Source organism: Somniosus microcephalus, chromosome 17 (genome assembly GCF_052327205.1).
Source record: "Somniosus microcephalus isolate GS21.2 chromosome 17, FLI_Smic_1.0, whole genome shotgun sequence".
Classification (NCBI taxonomy): domain Eukaryota; kingdom Metazoa; phylum Chordata; class Chondrichthyes; order Squaliformes; family Somniosidae; genus Somniosus; species Somniosus microcephalus.
The window spans coordinates 19,881,422-19,900,160 of record NC_141003.1 but is presented as its reverse complement, the minus strand read 5'-3'; the positions used below and the strand labels follow the sequence as shown (position 1 = coordinate 19,900,160).

General features: G+C 46.4%; 1 protein-coding gene across 3 annotated transcripts in view; it reads right to left on the bottom strand.

The window, feature by feature from the left end:
- recql (RecQ helicase-like) overlaps nt 1-18,733 on the bottom strand; it is a 42,054-nt gene extending 23,321 nt beyond the window's left edge. The window contains exons 1-5 of one of the 3 annotated variants that reach the window (XM_086010023.1): nt 18,630-18,733; nt 13,634-13,703; nt 10,186-10,383; nt 6,628-6,807; nt 4,752-4,858 (exon numbers count right to left, since the gene is read on the bottom strand). In XM_086010023.1, the coding sequence (XP_085866149.1) occupies nt 4,752-4,858; nt 6,628-6,807; nt 10,186-10,383; nt 13,634-13,649 (501 nt within the window). In that variant the 5' untranslated portion in view covers nt 13,650-13,703; nt 18,630-18,733. Of the gene's footprint in view, nt 1-4,751; nt 4,859-6,627; nt 6,808-10,185; nt 10,384-13,633; nt 13,704-18,313; nt 18,451-18,629 lie in introns of those variants that run through there. The other 2 variants (XM_086010024.1, XM_086010025.1) reach the window with 2 other exon arrangements.
- Nucleotides 18,734-18,739: the final 6 nt, after the last annotated feature.

Sequence of the window (18,739 nt, the reverse complement as noted above, 5' to 3'; positions counted from 1 at the left end):
CGCTCAAGGTCTGTGTGGGCGTTAGAACTGGAACGGAAGTTGGTAAGCAATGCCCCTACACACAAGCTCATTATTACCAGCGAAGACCTAATGGTCAACTGCTTGGTTCATCTCAAAGTGTAATACCACTGGACCATTCGGAAGGAGCCTCAAAAGAATGTCCTGTGAAGATGGTGCAAGGCAGGCGATAAATGTCCACTGTCACGCTGTACTTCGCTCTGAATCTGACACACAGCTGACTATCTCGTCAAACTTGAGGTAGTCAACTTTGCAATTGTTGATGAGCTGCACGCACTGGGCATCATTTTTGAGTTCTTTGCTTGATATGCTGCAGAATTCTGAACATAGACAGAAGGAGGCCATTCAGCCCCTTGAGCCTGTTCCACCATTCAATTAGATCATGGATGATCTGTATTTTAACTCCATCTACCCACTTTGGTTCCATAACCCTTAATACCTTACCTAACAAAAATCTATCAACCTCAGTTTTGACATTTTCAATTACATAAGAACATAAGAAATAGGAGCAGGAGTAGGCCAATCGGCCCCTCGAGCCTGCTCCGCCATTCAATAAGATCATGGCTGATCTGATCCTAACCGCCAATCCACTATCACAGAACCATCTCCTGAATCTAACAGAATTAGACACACGAAATAGGAGCAGGATCAGGCTACACGGCCCCTGGGCCCGCTCCGCTACCCACAGGGCCATGACCGATCCGAACCTAGACTCATGTCCAAATTCCTGCCCGCTCCCCGTAACCCTTAATTCCCTTTACTTCTAGGAAACTGTCTATTTCTGTTTTAAATTTATGTAATGATGTAGCTTCGACAGCTTTTTGGGGCAGCATATTCCATGGACCTACCACCCTCTGAGTGAAGTAGTTCCTCCTCATCTCAGTTTTGAAAGAGCAGCCCCTTATTCTAAGACTATGCCCCCTAGTTCTAGTTTCACCCATCATTGGGAACATCCTCCCCGCATCCACCCGATCCAACCCCTTCACAATCTTATATGTCTCAATAAGATCGCCTCTCATTCTTCTGAACTCCAATGAGTAGAGTCCCAATCTACTCAACCTCTCCTCATATGTCCATCCCCTCATCCCCGGGATTAACCGAGTGAACCGAGCCTCAACAGCTTTTTGGGGGGGAAAGTTTTCCAGATTTCCACTACCCTTTGTGTGAAGAAGTGCTTCCTGACATCACCCATGAACAGCCTAGCTCCAATGATAAGGTTATGCCCCCTTGTTCTGGACTCCCCCCCCCCCCCCCCCCACCAGAGGAAATAGTTTCTCTCTATCTACCTTATCAAATCCTTTAATCATCTTAAATACCTATGATGCACAGTGCTTGCACTAACATGCTGATTTCTTCAGTGCAGTATTGGCTCTGTGTGCAATCCATCACGGAGACAGCTCACACTATAGGCTTCTCTCCCTACTTCAGACACCTGTGAAAGATCCCACATACATTGAGAATTAACGGTCGTAACCCAATTCCTGATATACACATGGCACAAACTACCCAGAAGTTAGCACCAGACTTCGACTTCAATTACTTGTGCATCCCCGATCCTTCCAAATCAGTGGCAGAGCCTTGAGCCACCTCGATCCGCCTCTCACACTCCCTCTGTGTTGTTACTTCCCTCCGTCTTTAAAAGCTTCCTCAAAACCTACCTTTTCGACCATGCTTTCAGCTATATTTCCTACTACAGGTGCACTATCCCTTATCCGAAACCCTTGGGGCCAGATGTGTTTCGGAATTCGGAATTTTTCAGATTTCAGAACGGACGATGCTTATAAATGGACAAGAGGCAGCCATCGGGTTTACCCTACAACTACACCACTAGTGATGGATGCAAACCTGGCTAGGTAACCAGATTACTATAAAGAAATAGTTAACAGCAATGTTTCCTCAAAGTTGCACACGGCCACGTAGTAATCTGCAAACTCCCGAGCAAGCTGCTCAAGCTTTTACACTGGAAATACCGCGCATTGAAAGAAACAAGCCACATCGAACAATGCAGCCCACGGGGAACGCTGTAAAGTCAGATTTACTGTTTACCTAATTTACTCATCAAAAATATACAATATTTCAGTGCAACAATTTATACAAAGTATGAATACAACAAGTATTGTGAACATTTAAGGGTCAGTTTTTTTAAAGCACAAGAAATCTCAACCATTTTCCTATCCATTTAAGTATCCCCCCCACTGAGTGACGCTCCACGAAAAAACATTCGGTTTTCAGAGCTTTTCGAATTTCGGAATTGCGGACCTGTATTGCTCAGCGCCTGTTCCTCCTCTGGGACACTGACTACATTAAAAGGTGCTTCATAAATGGAAGTTGATGCAGTGCAGTTTTTCTTTCTTCAGAAGAGTTGGTTTCCCAATTGGCATTCAGTTTGTGCTCATGGGACTGTCTTGCAGCAAAGCAGATAGAAAATGAATCCTAAAACAGGTGTCTATTTCACAAAAGGAACATATAGACAGGAGGAGGCCATTCAGCCCCTCGAGCCTGTTCTGCCATTCAATTAGATCATGGATGATCTGTATCTTAACTCCATTTACCCGCCTTGGTTTTTTAATTCCTTAATACCCTTACCTAACAAAACTCAATCTTGACATTTTTAATTGACCCCCAGCCTCAGTTTTTTGGGGGGGGGGGGGTGGGGGGGGGGGGGAGGGGGGAGAGAGAGAAAGAGAGTTCCAGATTTCCACTACCCTTTGTGTGAAGAAGTGCTTCCTGACATCACCCCTGAACAGCTTAGCTCTAATTTTAAGGTGACGCCCCCTTGTTCTGGACTCCCCACCAGAGGAAGAGTTTCTCCCCATCGTCCCTATCAAATCCTTTAGACATTTTAAACACCTTAATCAGATCACCCCTCAATCTTCTTTACTCACAGGAATATGAGCCAGGTTTACACAACCTCTGCTCATGCTTTAACCCATTCAGCCCGGTGTCATTCTGGTGAATCTGCGCTGCACCCCCTCCGAGGCCAATATATCCTCTTCCTGAGGTGTGGTGCTCAAAACTGAACGCAGTACTCCAGATGCGAGGGACTGTGGTATTTGCTGTGTGCAGAACAGGCTCAGAACCTTCCTATGGCCTCACTGTCCAACCTGCAGCCTCCAAGCCTCAGCAACCTGACCCCTGAAGCCCAGGCAACTCAATCTTTATTGAACTTATCCTTATTTGCTGATTTTTCCTGTAGCCTGGAGGTTTGGAAAGGGCTGTTTTTAGTGCTGTTGCCTTGTTGGTGGATCAATCCAAAACTAGATCACCAATGTCTGTTATGAGATATTAGCAAATGAATGGGAATATTAGTTTGTACATGGCCTTCGAGGTGCCACAGTACGCACTATGTGAACTACGAAAACAAAAGGGTAAGACATCCTGGGACAGATCTCGTTCGGTGTTTGATGGTTAATAGTGTGTTTGAATGGTTGCGTACAAGGTTTAAAATCACCAGTAATTACACTGTTTGGCTCTGAGGTCCAGAGATAGAAGAGCCAGTCTGTACAGACCCACTCCTGTTCAGACTAAACATATTAGCCATATCAAGCAAAGCAATACTAATATTTGTACTAGGTTACAAGGATAACCAACTCTTCACAATGCATTTGGTTTTCAATGGATGTAAAAGATCCCATGGCACTATTTGAAGAAGAGCAGTGGACTGCTCCAATGTCCTGGTCAAAATTTATCCTTCAATCAACATCGCTAAAGCATATTGAGCCAGATTTTGCGGTCAGCGGCAAACGAATGACGCCAGCCGTTTGCTACACTTGCACTTGCCTATAAACTTTTTTAATGGGCTTTTGCATGGCATGTTGCTGTCATTCAACTATCCAAAAAGCACAGCGCCCTCTGGAGTTTCTGGGTCCTGTGTGAATAGGGCAAGCAACTGTTTATCTCCTTAACCAATCAGGCTGAAGAATTGTTAATGAGCAGCGCAGAGTCTGAACCAGGAATGTCAGTTAGAATATTTAATTCAATGTCAAATCAGGTACAGAAAGCAAAATAAAAAAAGAGGGAAAGAAAGATTGGATTATGAGCAAAATAAAAGACAGAAAGAAAAAGTAAAAATACAAATTTAAAATCTTTATTTTTTTTCCAATCTCCAACAATAATTAAAATCTGAAGGAATGAGACTCCACATTTGTTAAAATTAATTTTCAATGGTTAGAAGGCCAGGGAAGTTGTTTGGCAGTAATTAAGACTTATCACACCATTAAAAGGGTACTTACACTGGAATGGACAAGCCCTAACTTTTTCTGGCGTGTTCAGTGGGTATCTATCACGCAAGTACAGCAACTTCACGCCGTTCCACGTATTTCAATGCCGAGATTCTCAGCGAAATACCGGAACAGCGCAGCTTCTGGAGGAGCAGGGCAACTCGGACAGCAACTTCCCGATTTCTGTATTTAACTGTGCATGTGTGGTTGCCGGACGTTGCTATCCAATTTACGCTTTAATAACAGTGAGCGCTGTTGGCCGCACTGTTATTCCTACCGCAAAATCTAGCCCACAATTGTTTATCTCCCTGCTGTTTGTGGGATCTTGCTGTGTGCAAATTGGCTGCTGCATTTGCCTACATTATAAGTGACTACACTATTTTTTTAAAAAGTACTTCATGCTGGCACAGACTTGATGGGCCAAATGGCCTCCTTCTGTGCTGTACTAGTCTATGTTGCCCTGATGATGTGAAAAGGCGCTGTATAAATGCAAGTTCTTGCTTTCTTTCTTACCTTGGTGCTGTTGGAATTCAGCATGGCGGATGGGATGTCCAATTGCTCTAGAACCATTAATTGATCTTCCATCAACGAGATCAATGGACAGATTACCAGAGTGAATCCTATCAAACAAATGAGGAATTATTTCCCATATAGCAGCTTTTAATATATATTCACTATCAGAACTTCTTAAAAATCCATGTTACAATCAATTTTAGTCAATTTAAAAGTTTGAGTCAGATTTTTCATTTTACCATGAAACCCTACATATGCATCCCAGTGCTATTTTATAACTGGTCTATTGATGAAAAGAAATTGATCAACGGTGTGACTTAAACACCAGCTTTAATTATAAACAGGACGTTATTCAGAACGAGAGTTGGAATTGCATACATAACTGAAAAAGGACAAAATCCACCGAGGCTAATAACTGTACCTCATAGAATCACAGAAGTATACAGCATAGAAAGAGGCCATTCGGCCCATCATGTCTGTGCTGGCCAAAAAAGAGCTATCCAGCCTAATCCCACTTTCCAGCTCTTGGCCCGTAGCCTTGGAGGTTACGACACTTCCAAGTGCATATCCAAGTACTTTTTAAATGTGATGAGGGTTTCTGCCTCTACCACCCTTTCAGGCAGTGAGTTCCAGACCCCCACCACCCTCTGGGTGAAAATATTTTTCCTCAACTCCCCTCTAATCCTTTTACCTACTGAATTTAATTAATTTTCTTCACACTGCTGGCTCCAAGCTGTTCTAGAGTCAACTTGAGTCAGTGGTAGCACTCTCACCTCTGAATCAGAAGGTTGTAGGTTCAAGCCTCATTTCAGGGACTTGAGCACAAATCGAGATTAACACTTCAGCCAAATACTGGAGGGAGTGCTGCACTGTCGGAGGTGCCGTCTTTTGGATGGGTCTTTAAACAGAGGCCCCGCCTGTCTGGTCAGGTGGATGCAAATGATCCCATGGCACTATTCGACAAAGTGCAGGAGAGCTCTGCCAACATTTATCCTTCAACCAACATCACAAACCGATGATCTGGTCAGTTACCTCGCTGCTATTTGTGGGAGCTTGCTGTGTGCAAATTGGCTGCTGAGTTCACCTACGTTAGGATGAGGGGGTTGACTTATGAAGAGAGAGGTTGAGCAGGTTGGGCCTATACTCACTGGAATTTAGAAGAATGAGAGGTGATCTTATTGAAACATATAAGATACTGAAGGGGCTCGACAAGGTAGATGCAGAGAGGATGTTTCCCCTTGTGGGGAAATCTAGAACTCGGGGGCACAGTCTCAGAATAAAGGGTCGCCCTTTTAGAACTGAAATGAGGAGGAATTTCTTCTCTCAGAGGGTCGTAAATCTGTGGAATTCTCTGCCCCAGAGAGCCGTGGAGGCTGGGTCATTAAATACATTTAAGGTGGAGATAGACAGATTTTTACAAGATAAGGGAGTGAAGGGTTATGGGGAGCGGGCAGGGAAGGGGCTTTGAGCCCAAGATCAGCCATGATCTTATTGAATGGCGGAGCAGGCTCGAGGGGCCAAGTGGCCTATTCCTGATGTTCTTATAGAACAGTGATTACACTTCAAAAATAATTCACTGGCTGTGAAGAGTTTGGGGACGTCCCGAGGACATGAAAGAAGCGATACAAATAAAAGTTTTTTTCTTTAGAACATTCCCAAGCCAGTTCCCCTGAAGCGAGCAGCAACTACTGTTTAAACATGAATATTTTGAAACAAGAAAAAAAAGGATTTAAAAATAAAAGAATTCAGATGACAAGAATCACATGAGCTTCTTTAAAACTCAAAGTAATGATAACTGAAAATGCTACAAATGAATATGAAGTAAATAAAATATTGCATTATGGAAGGAACGGCAGCAGTAGCTTGCAGTACATACCAGTGGAGCAGACAGCTGGCAGCTCGTAGCACAAGCTCTTCCCACCACCTGTGGGCATTATCAGAAATATATCCTTCCCTGCCATCGTAACGTTGATGGCCTGAAGCTGCAAAGGTCGGAATGTCTGCAGTTTAAACACACTCTTCAAAGCCTCGTCAACCTTCTGTGACCATGAAAAATCTAGTCAGGGGTAAAAGATAAACCATACTGGTAAGCTACATTTGCAAAAAAACACAACTCCTGTCAACTTAGTGTTAATCTTGAAATAATAACCATCTTTTTCAGCATTTACATTTCAGTAATATACAAGTTTCTAAACATCTATAGATGAACTTCCAACCCAGCCAACAATCCTTGCATTGTACCCTGTATATGGATAACCAATATTTTTGAATATGTATAAAGCATTTCTTCAGCTTTTTCCTATTATAATTTAGCTTGACTCAGTCTGTAGCACACTCAGCTCGAAGTCAGAAGGTTGTGGGTTCAAGTCCTCGTACAGACCTCAGCACATAATCTAGACCGACTCTTCAGTGCATCACCAAAGAGGGATACTTGCTGGAGGGGCCATCTTTCACACGAGACATGAAACCAAGGCCCACCGGTGGATGTAAAAGATCCCATGAAAGTATTCAAAGAAAGGGGAGTTCTTCCAGTGTTCTGCCCAACATTCTTCCCTCAGCTACCACCATCAGAAACAGCTCATCCGGTTATTCACTGGCTCTTTGTGGGATCTTACTGTGCGCAAAATAGGCTGCCGCAATTGCCTACATAACAAACTTCAACGGTAATCTATTGGCTGTAAAGCAGTTTGATGCGTCTGGAGGGCATGATATTATACATTAGTTTGTTCTATCTATATAATTCATATTGATCAATTTACAGACAACTGCAATCAGCCTGTTCTGCTGTCAGTGTGCCGTCAGTAATTTTTATATTCCTAACACAACGTCAAGTCATTTTTAACTTGCATAAAACATTCTAGCAACAAGGCAGTGGAGTATTTCTTTTGCCGTATAGGGGAGGTTTCATGAATCGGTCCTCTGGGCACACAGCTTCACGGTGGGAGCACCCATCACGAGGTCAATGCGCCCCCATATGATTTTCCACCCATTAAAATTAACGGATCAAAAAAACCCATGCTGGCTGCGTTGATCTCTATGGAGTTCCCAACGTATGCTGCCATTGCATAAGGCTCTGTGGCAGGAGCGTGAATCCGCTGATAAAGAAAGATGGATGGAAAAGTCACACAGGGCTCGCTCACTCCTGCACCCGAATTCCTGATATACGCTCATGTTGTGCGATGCTCGACACAAAGTTGTAAAATCCACCATGCTGACTTTGAGGTTGTACTTGTGTGAAAGCCAGACTTGCTAAACTTGTATCGAACCCTGGTTAGAACACACTTGGAGTACTGCGTACAATTCTGGTCGCCATATTATAAAAAGGATATAGAGGCACTGGAGAGGGTGCAGAGAAGATTTACAAGGATGATACTGGAAATGCGAGGGTATACCTATCAGGGAAAGGATGAACAGGCTGGGTCTCTTTTCTCTTGAAAAGATGAGGCTAAGGGGTGACCTAATAGAGGTCTTTAAAATTATGAAAGGTTTTGATAGAGTGGATACAGAGTGTTTCCACTTGTGGGGAAGAGTATAACTAGAGGCCATCAATATAAGATAGTCAACAAGAAATCAAATAGGGAATTCAGAAGAAACTTCTTTACCCAAAGAGTGGTGAGAATGTGGAACTCGCTACCACAGGGAGTGGTTGAAGCAAATAGTATAGATCTATTTAAGGGGAGGCTAGACAAGCCTATGAGGGAGAAGGGAATAGAGGGTTACGCTGATGGATTTAGATGATGAACGACAGGAGGAGGCTGGAGTGGAACATAAACGCCGGCATGAACTGGTTGGGCTGAATGGCCTGTTTCTGTGCTGTATATCCCATGTACAAGGTCCGAATTATTACAGGGCCTTCAGCTGGCACGGTGGCTACAGATCGGGGGTGGACAGTTTGCCTCGACACCATTTAAAAAAACAGCCTTGGCAAGAAACCTGTGCAACTTTTACAGATTCAAAAAGTTTAAATTATCACACGCAGTTCGTAGAAACACGAGGCCTTATTTTAAACCGCCCTCCTCCCCCAACCCATACCCAAAGAGAACAGGTGACTCTCAGGAGCCACGTCTACTTCGCACCGTTTTTACAGGTGCGGTTTTGGCCAGAGTGCAAGGGCCTCACTGAAATGCAAAAGCTGGCGCCTGACGATGTCATTCAGAGCTCCGACGAGATTTTAACGCCTGGTCAGGTGTTTGGCATGAGGCACCGGGCTCACCAGCGAAACCTGGCGCCACGCAGGAGCAGGCCCAGAAGAGGGCCAAGAGATAAATATTTATTTTATTTATTAAAAAAGGTTTCCTTGTGGGTCAGGGGTGGGGGAAGCAGGACTGCTCCCTTGGGCCCCCCAGAAAACCTTGGTCCTCCCCTGCCCTGGGCTTCCTCCTGTTCCTCGACCGCCTGCCAACCCCACAGCCCCAAAGCATGTACCTGACTGCCGGGGACCGTTTCCTTGGGTCCCTTACAGCAGCCTGCTGCCGCGCCATTTCCTGCACCCGCTCACCGGCCTAGATGTCATTTCCAGCAAGTTTAGGCAGGACTCAGCCCTGGGATATTATAATGAGGGCCGGGGGTTAAAAGGGAGGAAGTGTCTAGTCACGATGCTCCAGCCACCATGGTGTGGGGGGGCCAGGCTTGCTGGACCAGCTGGTCATTTTCTATGTTTGTATTCCATGCACTAATAACGTTCATTCTTCTAGTGCTATTCCTGACTCTATATCCCCTTTGTTTCTGATTCACCAGCCAGCAGAAACAATCTTTCACTAAACCAAACCTTTCAGAATTTTGAAATCCTCTATCAGATCCCCACTCCTTAACCTTCCCTGTCCCCAAATATTCAAACCTTTCTTCGTAACTAGGACAAATTCAACTCTCAGATCTGGAAACAACTGTTGGGAGATGGTCCGAAAAGGGCTAGCCGCTGCAACTGAGGTGATCTCAAAAGGAGCTTTGTACTTTGGGTGTCAGTACCACTCTCACCTCAGAGTCAGTAGGTCGTGGGTTCAAGTACCACTCCAGAGACTTGAGCACATAATCCAGGCTGACACTCCAGTGCAGTGCTGAGGGAGTGCTGCATTGTTGGAGGTGCTGTCTTTCAGATGAGACATTAAACCAAGGCCCCGTCTGCCCTCACAGGTGAACATAAAAGATCCCATGGCACTACTCGAAGGTATAATGGCCAATATTTATCCCAGAACCAACATCACTAAAACAGATTATCTGGTTATTATCTCACTGCTGTTTGTGGGACCTTGCTGTGTGCAAATTGACTGCCACGTTTCCTTCTTTACAACAGTGACTTCACTTAAAAAGTACTTCATTGGCTGTAAAGTGCTTTGAGACGTCCTCAGGTCGTGAAAGGTGCTATATAAATGCAAGTCTTTCTTTCTTTACTTAACACTCGTCAAAGAAAAGTGGGTCTGATCTGATTTCACTGTACCTTTCTTGTTCCAGTCCTCTGCAGATGCCCTTGACATTGCACTTGATCCAGCATCGTAATTCTCAGATAGTTTCTCTATCTTTTTCTTTAGTCGCTGCTTCCTTTCCTGCAGCACTTGCTGTCTCTCCAGCAGTTCCTGAATCTGCACCTCCAAGGCCTGCATTTCACTGTCAATCAATGCCAATTGTTCCTCCAGATCTATATATAAAAAGGCAATTTTTAAACCAAGATGGTCATGTTACTCCACCAATAGCATTGGAACGGAATACAAGTATGAGAAGCGTTTGCATAAAGTGGAAAATTCAAATACTAAGAGGTTTTACAAAGATTGGTAACCCAAACCCAAAATAAATAGCATTTAAGTGGGTATTATTACTGTAGTTTTTAATTTCGATATATAGTTCTGCAGTGATGTCCCTGTAATGGGAGGTGCTATGGTACACATACAGGTTTGACAAGACTTTTATTAGCAAACCAGAATCTATTAGCTCAGGCCAATCTGAGGCCACCCAAACACCCACCTCCAAGGGGTCAATTTTCCTGACCTTTGCTCCAAGGGGAAGTCTGGTGGTGGGGGCGGAAACGAGTCAGGTGTCTCCTTAGACGGGGATTGCTGGGGCTGCCTCTGAGGGTCCCAGTAGGGCCTACAGCTGCAACAGGAGCGGATCCAAAGTGTTCCCAGCCTTCCCGCCAGCTAAGTGCCCAGACTCGGGGTGGGTGGGCACCCAAAGTAGCTGGTGGTGGTGGGCCGAGTGTCGGTTAACTCCCTCAGACTGGAGGGTCCGAGAACAATCAGCAACAAGGAAAACAGTGCTGAATAGGTTGATTTTGGAGCCAAATACCCCAAAGCTGGCAGCAAAGCCTGCAGCTGCGCTCCTATTTCTGCCCCATTTTGTTGGCTTAAGGCCCAGGCAGGGGACGGGCTTGCGGTCGGTCGAGGTACAACCGGGTCAGGGTAACGTGCCCGGTGCATCAAATTTAGCCGTTGCTTGTCCTGGACAGAAACAGGTTTCAGGTGCACTGTGGGGTGAGGGAAGGCAGGAAGATCGACCCCCAAGCTGAGAGTTGCTGGTCTTCATATGACGATCTGTAAATGCATTCCTGTCACCCTTTCCTTTACACAAACTGATTGGCTGTCAAATAACTTTATTGTGTCAGATTCCAATTCAAGAACAAAACTATTTTAAAAAAAAACAATGAGACAGATACTCAGGTAGATTATTATACCATGTCTATCATTTTATGATAGTCTTCCTTCAGTAATTTACTGTATAACCAAATTCACTTGCACTCCTGTCTGTACCCTTACAACTGCTCCATTATCTCTGTGCATTTAAGTCAACAAAATGATAGTACTTCAAAACAAGGTTGGCACTCACAGATGCCTTATTTTTACTACTGACCCTGGTTGAGGCAGAAGAAAGGGATTTAAAAACCGGAGTCTTACAGACTCAAATTCTGAGCAGATCTAGAATGCCCATCCCTCTGCTTTTAATGCTTGAAGAACAAAAAAAGTTTAAGATGTCTCTCCTCCCTCTGATGGCACAACAGAGATCAAAGATTCACAGAATCACAGAAACCCCACAGTGCAGATAGAGGCCATTTCGGCCCATCGAGTCTGCACCGACACATATCCCACCCGATTCCCGTAACCCCTACACCAACACATATCCCACCCTATCCCTGTAACCCCATGTATTTAATCCCCCTAACACTAAGGGTCAATTTATCATAGCCAATCAACCTAACCCGCACATCTTTGGACTGTGGGAGGAAACCGGAGCACCCGGAGAAAACCCACGCAAACACGGGGAGAACGTGCAAACTCCACACAGACAGTCACCCGAGGCCGGATTCGAACCCGGGTCCCTGGTGCTGTGAGGCAACAGTGCTAACCACTATGCCACCGTGCATCAAAGGCACAAAGCTGCATCTTACCGCTCCATGATACAGTGATTTGAGGTACCCACATAATAATTCACAGCGCCACTGCAACTTACCTTTCTGGAGCTGGGCACGCAACGGATGTCAAACTTACCCTTTCAACTCTGCACCATGGGTTGGAGTACAACTCATGCTGATCAGATTAGAATCTCTTCTCTGCATTGGCTTTAAATGGGGAAATTCAGCAACCCTATGCTCCCAGCACAGATGGGAGTGGGGTGGAAGAATTGGGGCAGTCATAAGAAATAGGAGCAGGAATAGGCCATTTGGCCCCTCGAGCCTGCTCTGCCATTCAATAAGATCAAGGCTGATCTTCTATCTCCGCTCCATCTTCCTGCACTATCCCCATATCCCTTAATATCCAAAAATCTATCAATTTCTGTCTTGAATATACTCAACGACGGAGCCTCCACAGCCCTCTGGGGTAGAGAATTCCAAAGATTCACCACCCTCGGAGTGAAGAAATTTCTCATCTGTGTCCTAAACGGCCGACCCCTTATTCTGAGACTGTGACCCCTGGTTCTAGACTCCCCAGCCAGGGAAAACATCCTCCCTGCATCTACCCTGTCAAGCCCAGTAAGAATGTTGTATGTTTGAATGAGATCACCTCTCATTCTTCTAAACTCTAGAGAATATAGGTCTATCTACTCAATCTCTCCTCGTGGGATAATCCCCCCACCCCAGGAACCAGTCTGGTGAACCTTCGATGCACTCCCTCTATGGCAAGTATATCCTTCCTTAGGTAAGGAGACCAAAACTGTGCACAATACTCCAGGTGTGGTCTAACCAGGGCCCTATATAATTGCAGTAAGACGTCTTTACTCTTATACTCAAATCCTCTTGTAATAAAGGCCAACATACCATTTGCTTTCCTAATTGCTTGCTGTACCTGCATGTTAACTTTCAGTGATTCGTGTACAAGGACACCCAGGTCCCTCTGAACACCAACATTTCCCAATCTCTCACCATTCAAAAATACTCTGCTTTTCTATTTTTCATATCAAAGTGGATAACTTCACATTTCTCCACATTATATTCCATTTGCCATGTCTTTGCCCACTCACTTAGCTTGTCTATATCCCCTTGAAGCCTCTTTGCATCCTCCTCACAACTTACAATCCCAGCCAGCTGCGGCCTCATCTCCAACTTGCAGTCCCAGCTCGCAAGGCTCAGCACTGGGAGTGCGGGGTCTGTGACTAAACCCTTTAGTTTGGTCAGTCTCAACTCATGTCCTAGTGGCCACAAGTCAACAGCACAACTCCCCATAAAACCTAAATATGAATTGGTAACCTTGTTAACCTAACCGGTTATGGCAGAACTGTTCCACTGGTGCAGGAGATGCTCTTCCAATGTTAAGATTAAAGCTCTATGTTAAGCCAGCTGAACTCTGCCCTAGGAGCCTATGATGTTAACTAGCTCAAGCACCAACACTTTGAGGAACCAAGTATTCACCAAAACAGAGCTCTTACTAACACTGTCGCACTACAGCACATGATTAACTCACCTGAAACATCAGCCATTCTTGAAACAGAGTAACAACCACTCCTCAGAAATACTGGTACACTTTCAAAAACCTACAAAACAATATATAACCAAGTGAATTTCAGTGCACAGATACATGGCATTTGAAAGAATCCCTGGCTTTTTACAGGCCCATATTAAAGACTCCCTCCTTAAAAGTTTCCGCAAATCTTTCATCCTAACCATTTGTTGTTGCTAAACCTTATTTAAATGCAACGTAACAACCGAGTTCCTGCAGTGCGGTTTCCAAATCACCACATGTACAAAGATGACATGTTGCTGTACAGATTATATCAGGGTTGCCCACACTACAGCCTGTGGGCCACAAAGCCAGCAAGCTCTGGCACTCCAGCCCTCGCAGCTCCATTCTATTTCCTTCTTGCTGGTTTGCCCTGTCTGAATTCTGCAGGCCTTGCACAGGGCTCTTCATAGCACTGTTGCCTTGTTACTGCATAAAACCTAAATAGCCAAGATCTGTTAGTCCTTGCGGGCTGAGATCGGGGCAAATTAACAGCAACGTGGATTTACATTGTATACATGACCCGTGAGACTCCATGGTACAAAGCGAATCCATTCATAACTACGAGAATCTTGGACAGTCCTGGGTTACATCATATGTGTAATTGGGGGATGGGATGGGATTTTGGGGGGGGGGGGGGGGGGTTAAGAGAGGGTTAACACAGAGAAATAACTGAGCCAACACAACACATCCAAGTATGGAACTAGCCACACAACCTCAATTTGGTTACTTTTAACATTTTGTATTTAACATGTAGGATACAAAGATGCATCTTCTGATTACAATTGTTATTTGGATTGCCTTAATCTGAATTTTGGCCATTGTTCATTCGCTATTCAGTCATAAAAGGCCTGTCTTGATGACACTTTCGAGCTTTGCTGCAGAACCAGCCAAGATTACTAAAGAATTCGGTCAACATGAAACCACTCAGGAATTTTCAGCTCATGAATGTTTACATCTGTCACAGTTCCAAAGCCAAATCTGGCTGGCCTGCGTTCACAGCACAAGATACTAAATGAGTCATACGAACATAGGAATTGCTAGCCAAAAAAAGACCAAGGTCTATCTAATTCACCGTCTACCATCCTGGTAATCGCACAATACGATAATGACATTGTTAACAGAGCAATCAATCAATCTACAAGAGACCCAGACATGAGGTGAGGAAAACCCCAGTGGTGGAGAGCTTTGGGAACCAGAGGTCCAAAGTCACCTGTTCTTCCTGTCACGATTTTATTTTTAAATTTAAAAAGGTGTTGCTTTAAGCTTCACAAATGCAATATTGTAGAAGATTTGGAGCAGTAGACAAAAGCTGATAAATCTTCCATCTCCTGATTGAAGTTTTATTTCACTTCTGAATTCAGGTATATTAAAAATAGGCAAAATCAGCTACAAGAAAATCAGACGAAAAATGAAACAAAAAGTTCATAATCAGAAAACCTTGGATTTTTGCAAGGAAAAAAATAAATGACTAACAGCAAATGATAAGCGATTGTAACTCTCGTCACAACGTGTAATGCTAACAGGGGTTAATGTGCATCATGGGATACCAATCAGCACCTCCTGCTCTACTTCAGTGCCGTACTGTCGGAGGGCCCATTTTGCAGATGAGACGTTAAACCCGGACAAGTGGATGTAAAAGATCCCATGGCACTATCAAACCCTCCCAGGGCAGGTACAGCGCAGGTTAGATACAGAGTAAAACTCCCTCTACACTGTCCCATCAAACCTTCCCAGGGCAGGTACAGCACGGGTTAGATACAGTGTAAAACTCCCTCTACACTGTCCCATCAAACACTCCCACAGGCCAGGTACAGCACAGGGTTAGATACAGAGTAAAGCTCCCTCTACACTGTCCCATCAAATACTCCCAGGGCAGGTTAGATACAGAGTAAAACTCCCTCTACACTGTCCCATCAAACACTCCCAGGGCAGGTACAGCACAGGTTAGATACAGAGTAAAGCTCCCTCTACACTGTCCCATCAAACACTCCCAGGGCAGGTACAGCACAGGTTAGATACAGAGTAAAGCTCCCTCTACACTGTCCCATCAAACACTCCCAGGGCAGGTACAGCACAGGTTAGATACAGAGTAAAGCTCCCTCCACACTGTCCCATCAAACACTCCCAGGGCAGGTACAGCACGGGTTAGATACAGAGTAAAGCTCCCTCTACACTGTCCCATCAAACACTCCCAGGGCAGGTACAGCACAGGTTAGATACAGAGTAAAGCTCCCTCCACACTGTCCCATCAAACACTCCCAGGGCAGGTACAGCACGGGTTAGATACAGAGTAAAGCTCCCTCTACACGGTCCCATCAAACACTCCCAGGGCAGGTACAGCACGGGTTAGATACAGAGTAAAGCTCCCTCTACACTGTCCCATCAAACACTCCCAGGGCAGGTACAGCACGGGTTAGATACAGAGTAAAGCTCCCTCTACACTGTCCCATCAAACACTCCCAGGGCAGGTACAGCACGGGTTAGATACAGAGTAAAGCTCCCTCTACACTGTCCCATCAAACACTCCCAGGACAGGTACAGCACGGGTTAGATACAGAGTAAAGCTCCCTCTACACTGTCCCATCAAACACTCCCAGGACAGGTACAGCACAGGTTAGATACAGAGTAAAGCTCCCTCTACACTGTCCCATCAAACACTCCCAGGACAGGTACAGCACGGGTTAGATAGGGAGTAAAGCTCCCTCTACACTGTCCCATCAAACACTCCCAGGGCAGGTACAGCACAGGTTAGATACAGAGGCCTCGATTTTCGGCTTGTGTGTGGAATGGTCGGATTTCCCCGAATGTGGGGTTTCTGACACATAAAAAAGTGTCAGCCAGCCCCACGCAATTTTCCCTCAATTGGCCAATTAATTCCCAGCATGTGGGAAGCCTTGCTAATTGTCTAAATCGAGTCAGAAATCCCCACAGAATGATGTCATCATTCGTGGTGCTTTCAAGGTCCATGGCAAGCACTGCATCCTCTGAAGGCTTCCAAATGAACCATGCAGGATGGCAGAGGAGCCTGCAGCAGCTGTGGCCAGTGCCAGACCCCGAGCTGCCTTCAAATTCGACGAGGCTTCACTGCAGGCATTATTGGATGGGGTTAGGGCCCACAAGGAGGTCCTCTTCCCTAGGTCAGGGAGGAAGCGGCCTCCCACTGAGACCAAGGCTGCATGTGTCAGCAGATGCCAACGCGCTGGGAGTCACCAGAGGAACCTTGGCATTACATCTGTAACTCCTTCCTTTACTCCCCCACAGTACCATCCAGAGCCCCCGTCCTCACTGTGGAGGAGGAAGAGGCTGTGCAGCCAGACTCCTCAGAGGAAGCTCCAACCTCTGAGGGTGCAGCGTCAGCAGAAGTAAGCGCACGCAGCACCAGCGCAGACACACACCTCAGGGGGACCTTCGGGACATAGAATAGTGTTGTCACCTGGTGTTTCACAGCTGACAAGTGAGCCTCAGCAGATTCTGGAGACAGGGACTGCAGTGGAGAGTCCTCGTCGGAGGGCGCAGGGCTCTGCCAGCTCAGCTGCGCTGCATCTCGACCCTCTGCCTCTGGGTCCATCCGCAAGAGAAGAGGTGATGGATGTCCATGCACAGATGCAGGAGTCTCTGGCAGGTTTTGTCTCCAGGGTCGCTGCGAGTGTGGAGCGAATGGAGGAGTCCATAGCGACCATGAGCAGAGCCTTTGTGGAGTCATTGGTGCATGAACACAGCACCATGGAAAGGTTGGCAACCTCCATGGAGGAGATAACTCGCCAGCATACGGAAAACATGGTGAGTGCTCATAAGAGAATGACATCTCTTGAGGAGCGTTGGCCATCTGTTGAACAGAGAAACCAGATCTTCATGGAAGTCCTTCTGAGTAGGACTGCCAGTGCAGAAATGGGTCCCACTGGCCCCCTACAGCGCAGCAAGGTGCTCTCAAGCCACTTCCAAGCGCTGGCCCGTTCTGGCTTGTGCAGCTTCAGGTGAGTGAGCAGCAGCCTGGTGCTCCTGGTAATCATCCTGCTGTTCCTGGTTCTGCTGCTGCCACCTCTGCTGTTGGAGATCCTCTAATGCCAGGAAGGGAAGGTGCCAAAGGTCTCCCATGCTTCTAGCAGATGCCTCGGTTGAGGAGGTCCTGAGTTAGGGTGGTGAGAGGGGCTTCCCAGGAGCTCACACTGAAGAAGTGTGTGAGGCTCCAACTTTCTGCAGCTGCTCCTAAGGCTTCAAATAGTTCCCCCAAGCCTTGATCAACAAGGTCCTGCAGCCTGCAAATGCTGCCTCTTTAAATCTCTTCAGCCCTCAGCGACCTGCTGCTGCAAGCAAGCCAGCTGTTTTCACGCCAGCTCTCATCGGCGGGGTTCCCCGCAGGCGGGTTTCAGGTGGGGAAAGCCCCAAAGTCGCAACGGCACGGGAAAATCGTCCTTAACAAGGTGATCATTGGTGATTAGTGCTCCGACGAGCAGTCCCGCCAGCGGCGGGCGGGACTGAAGCGGGGCGCGTGGAAACGGCGGTCCGAAAGTCGGACGGGGCGGGGAATCAGGCGGCGGCGGCGGGGGGTCCCCGACCCGCTTTTTCCGCGACTTTCGGACCAGGCCGCATGAAAAGCTGCCCGACAACTGCCCGAAAATCGGGGCCAGAATCTCTATTCACATCAGCATCGTGTCTCCGCAGCCGCTCAACAACCTGTTCTTAGCGGTTTCAACAGTCTAACCAATTAGCATCAAGGCCACTCGCCATTGGCCAACAGGCAACCAATAACAGTAACCCGAGGATTCGCGGGCCTTTCCATGAGGTCACGTCCGGTGTCGGGGTCTGACCGTTTCAATAAAATTCCCGGATTTTATTTATAAACCGCCCGTCGGAACCACAAAGGAACCCGATTAACCAAAAACAACGGGCGCCACTGGCCCGACAGGCCTAGCATTCCGGCTAGAAAATCGCGCCCCCGTAACGCGCCGCTTCAAACCTGTAATTGGCGCTCGCCACCGGAGATAAAAGAAGCGGCGGGCGCCCTGCGTGCAGCTCCACCGCCAACTAGACAGAGGCGGGGCCACCTCCCGTCAATCACTCGGCACG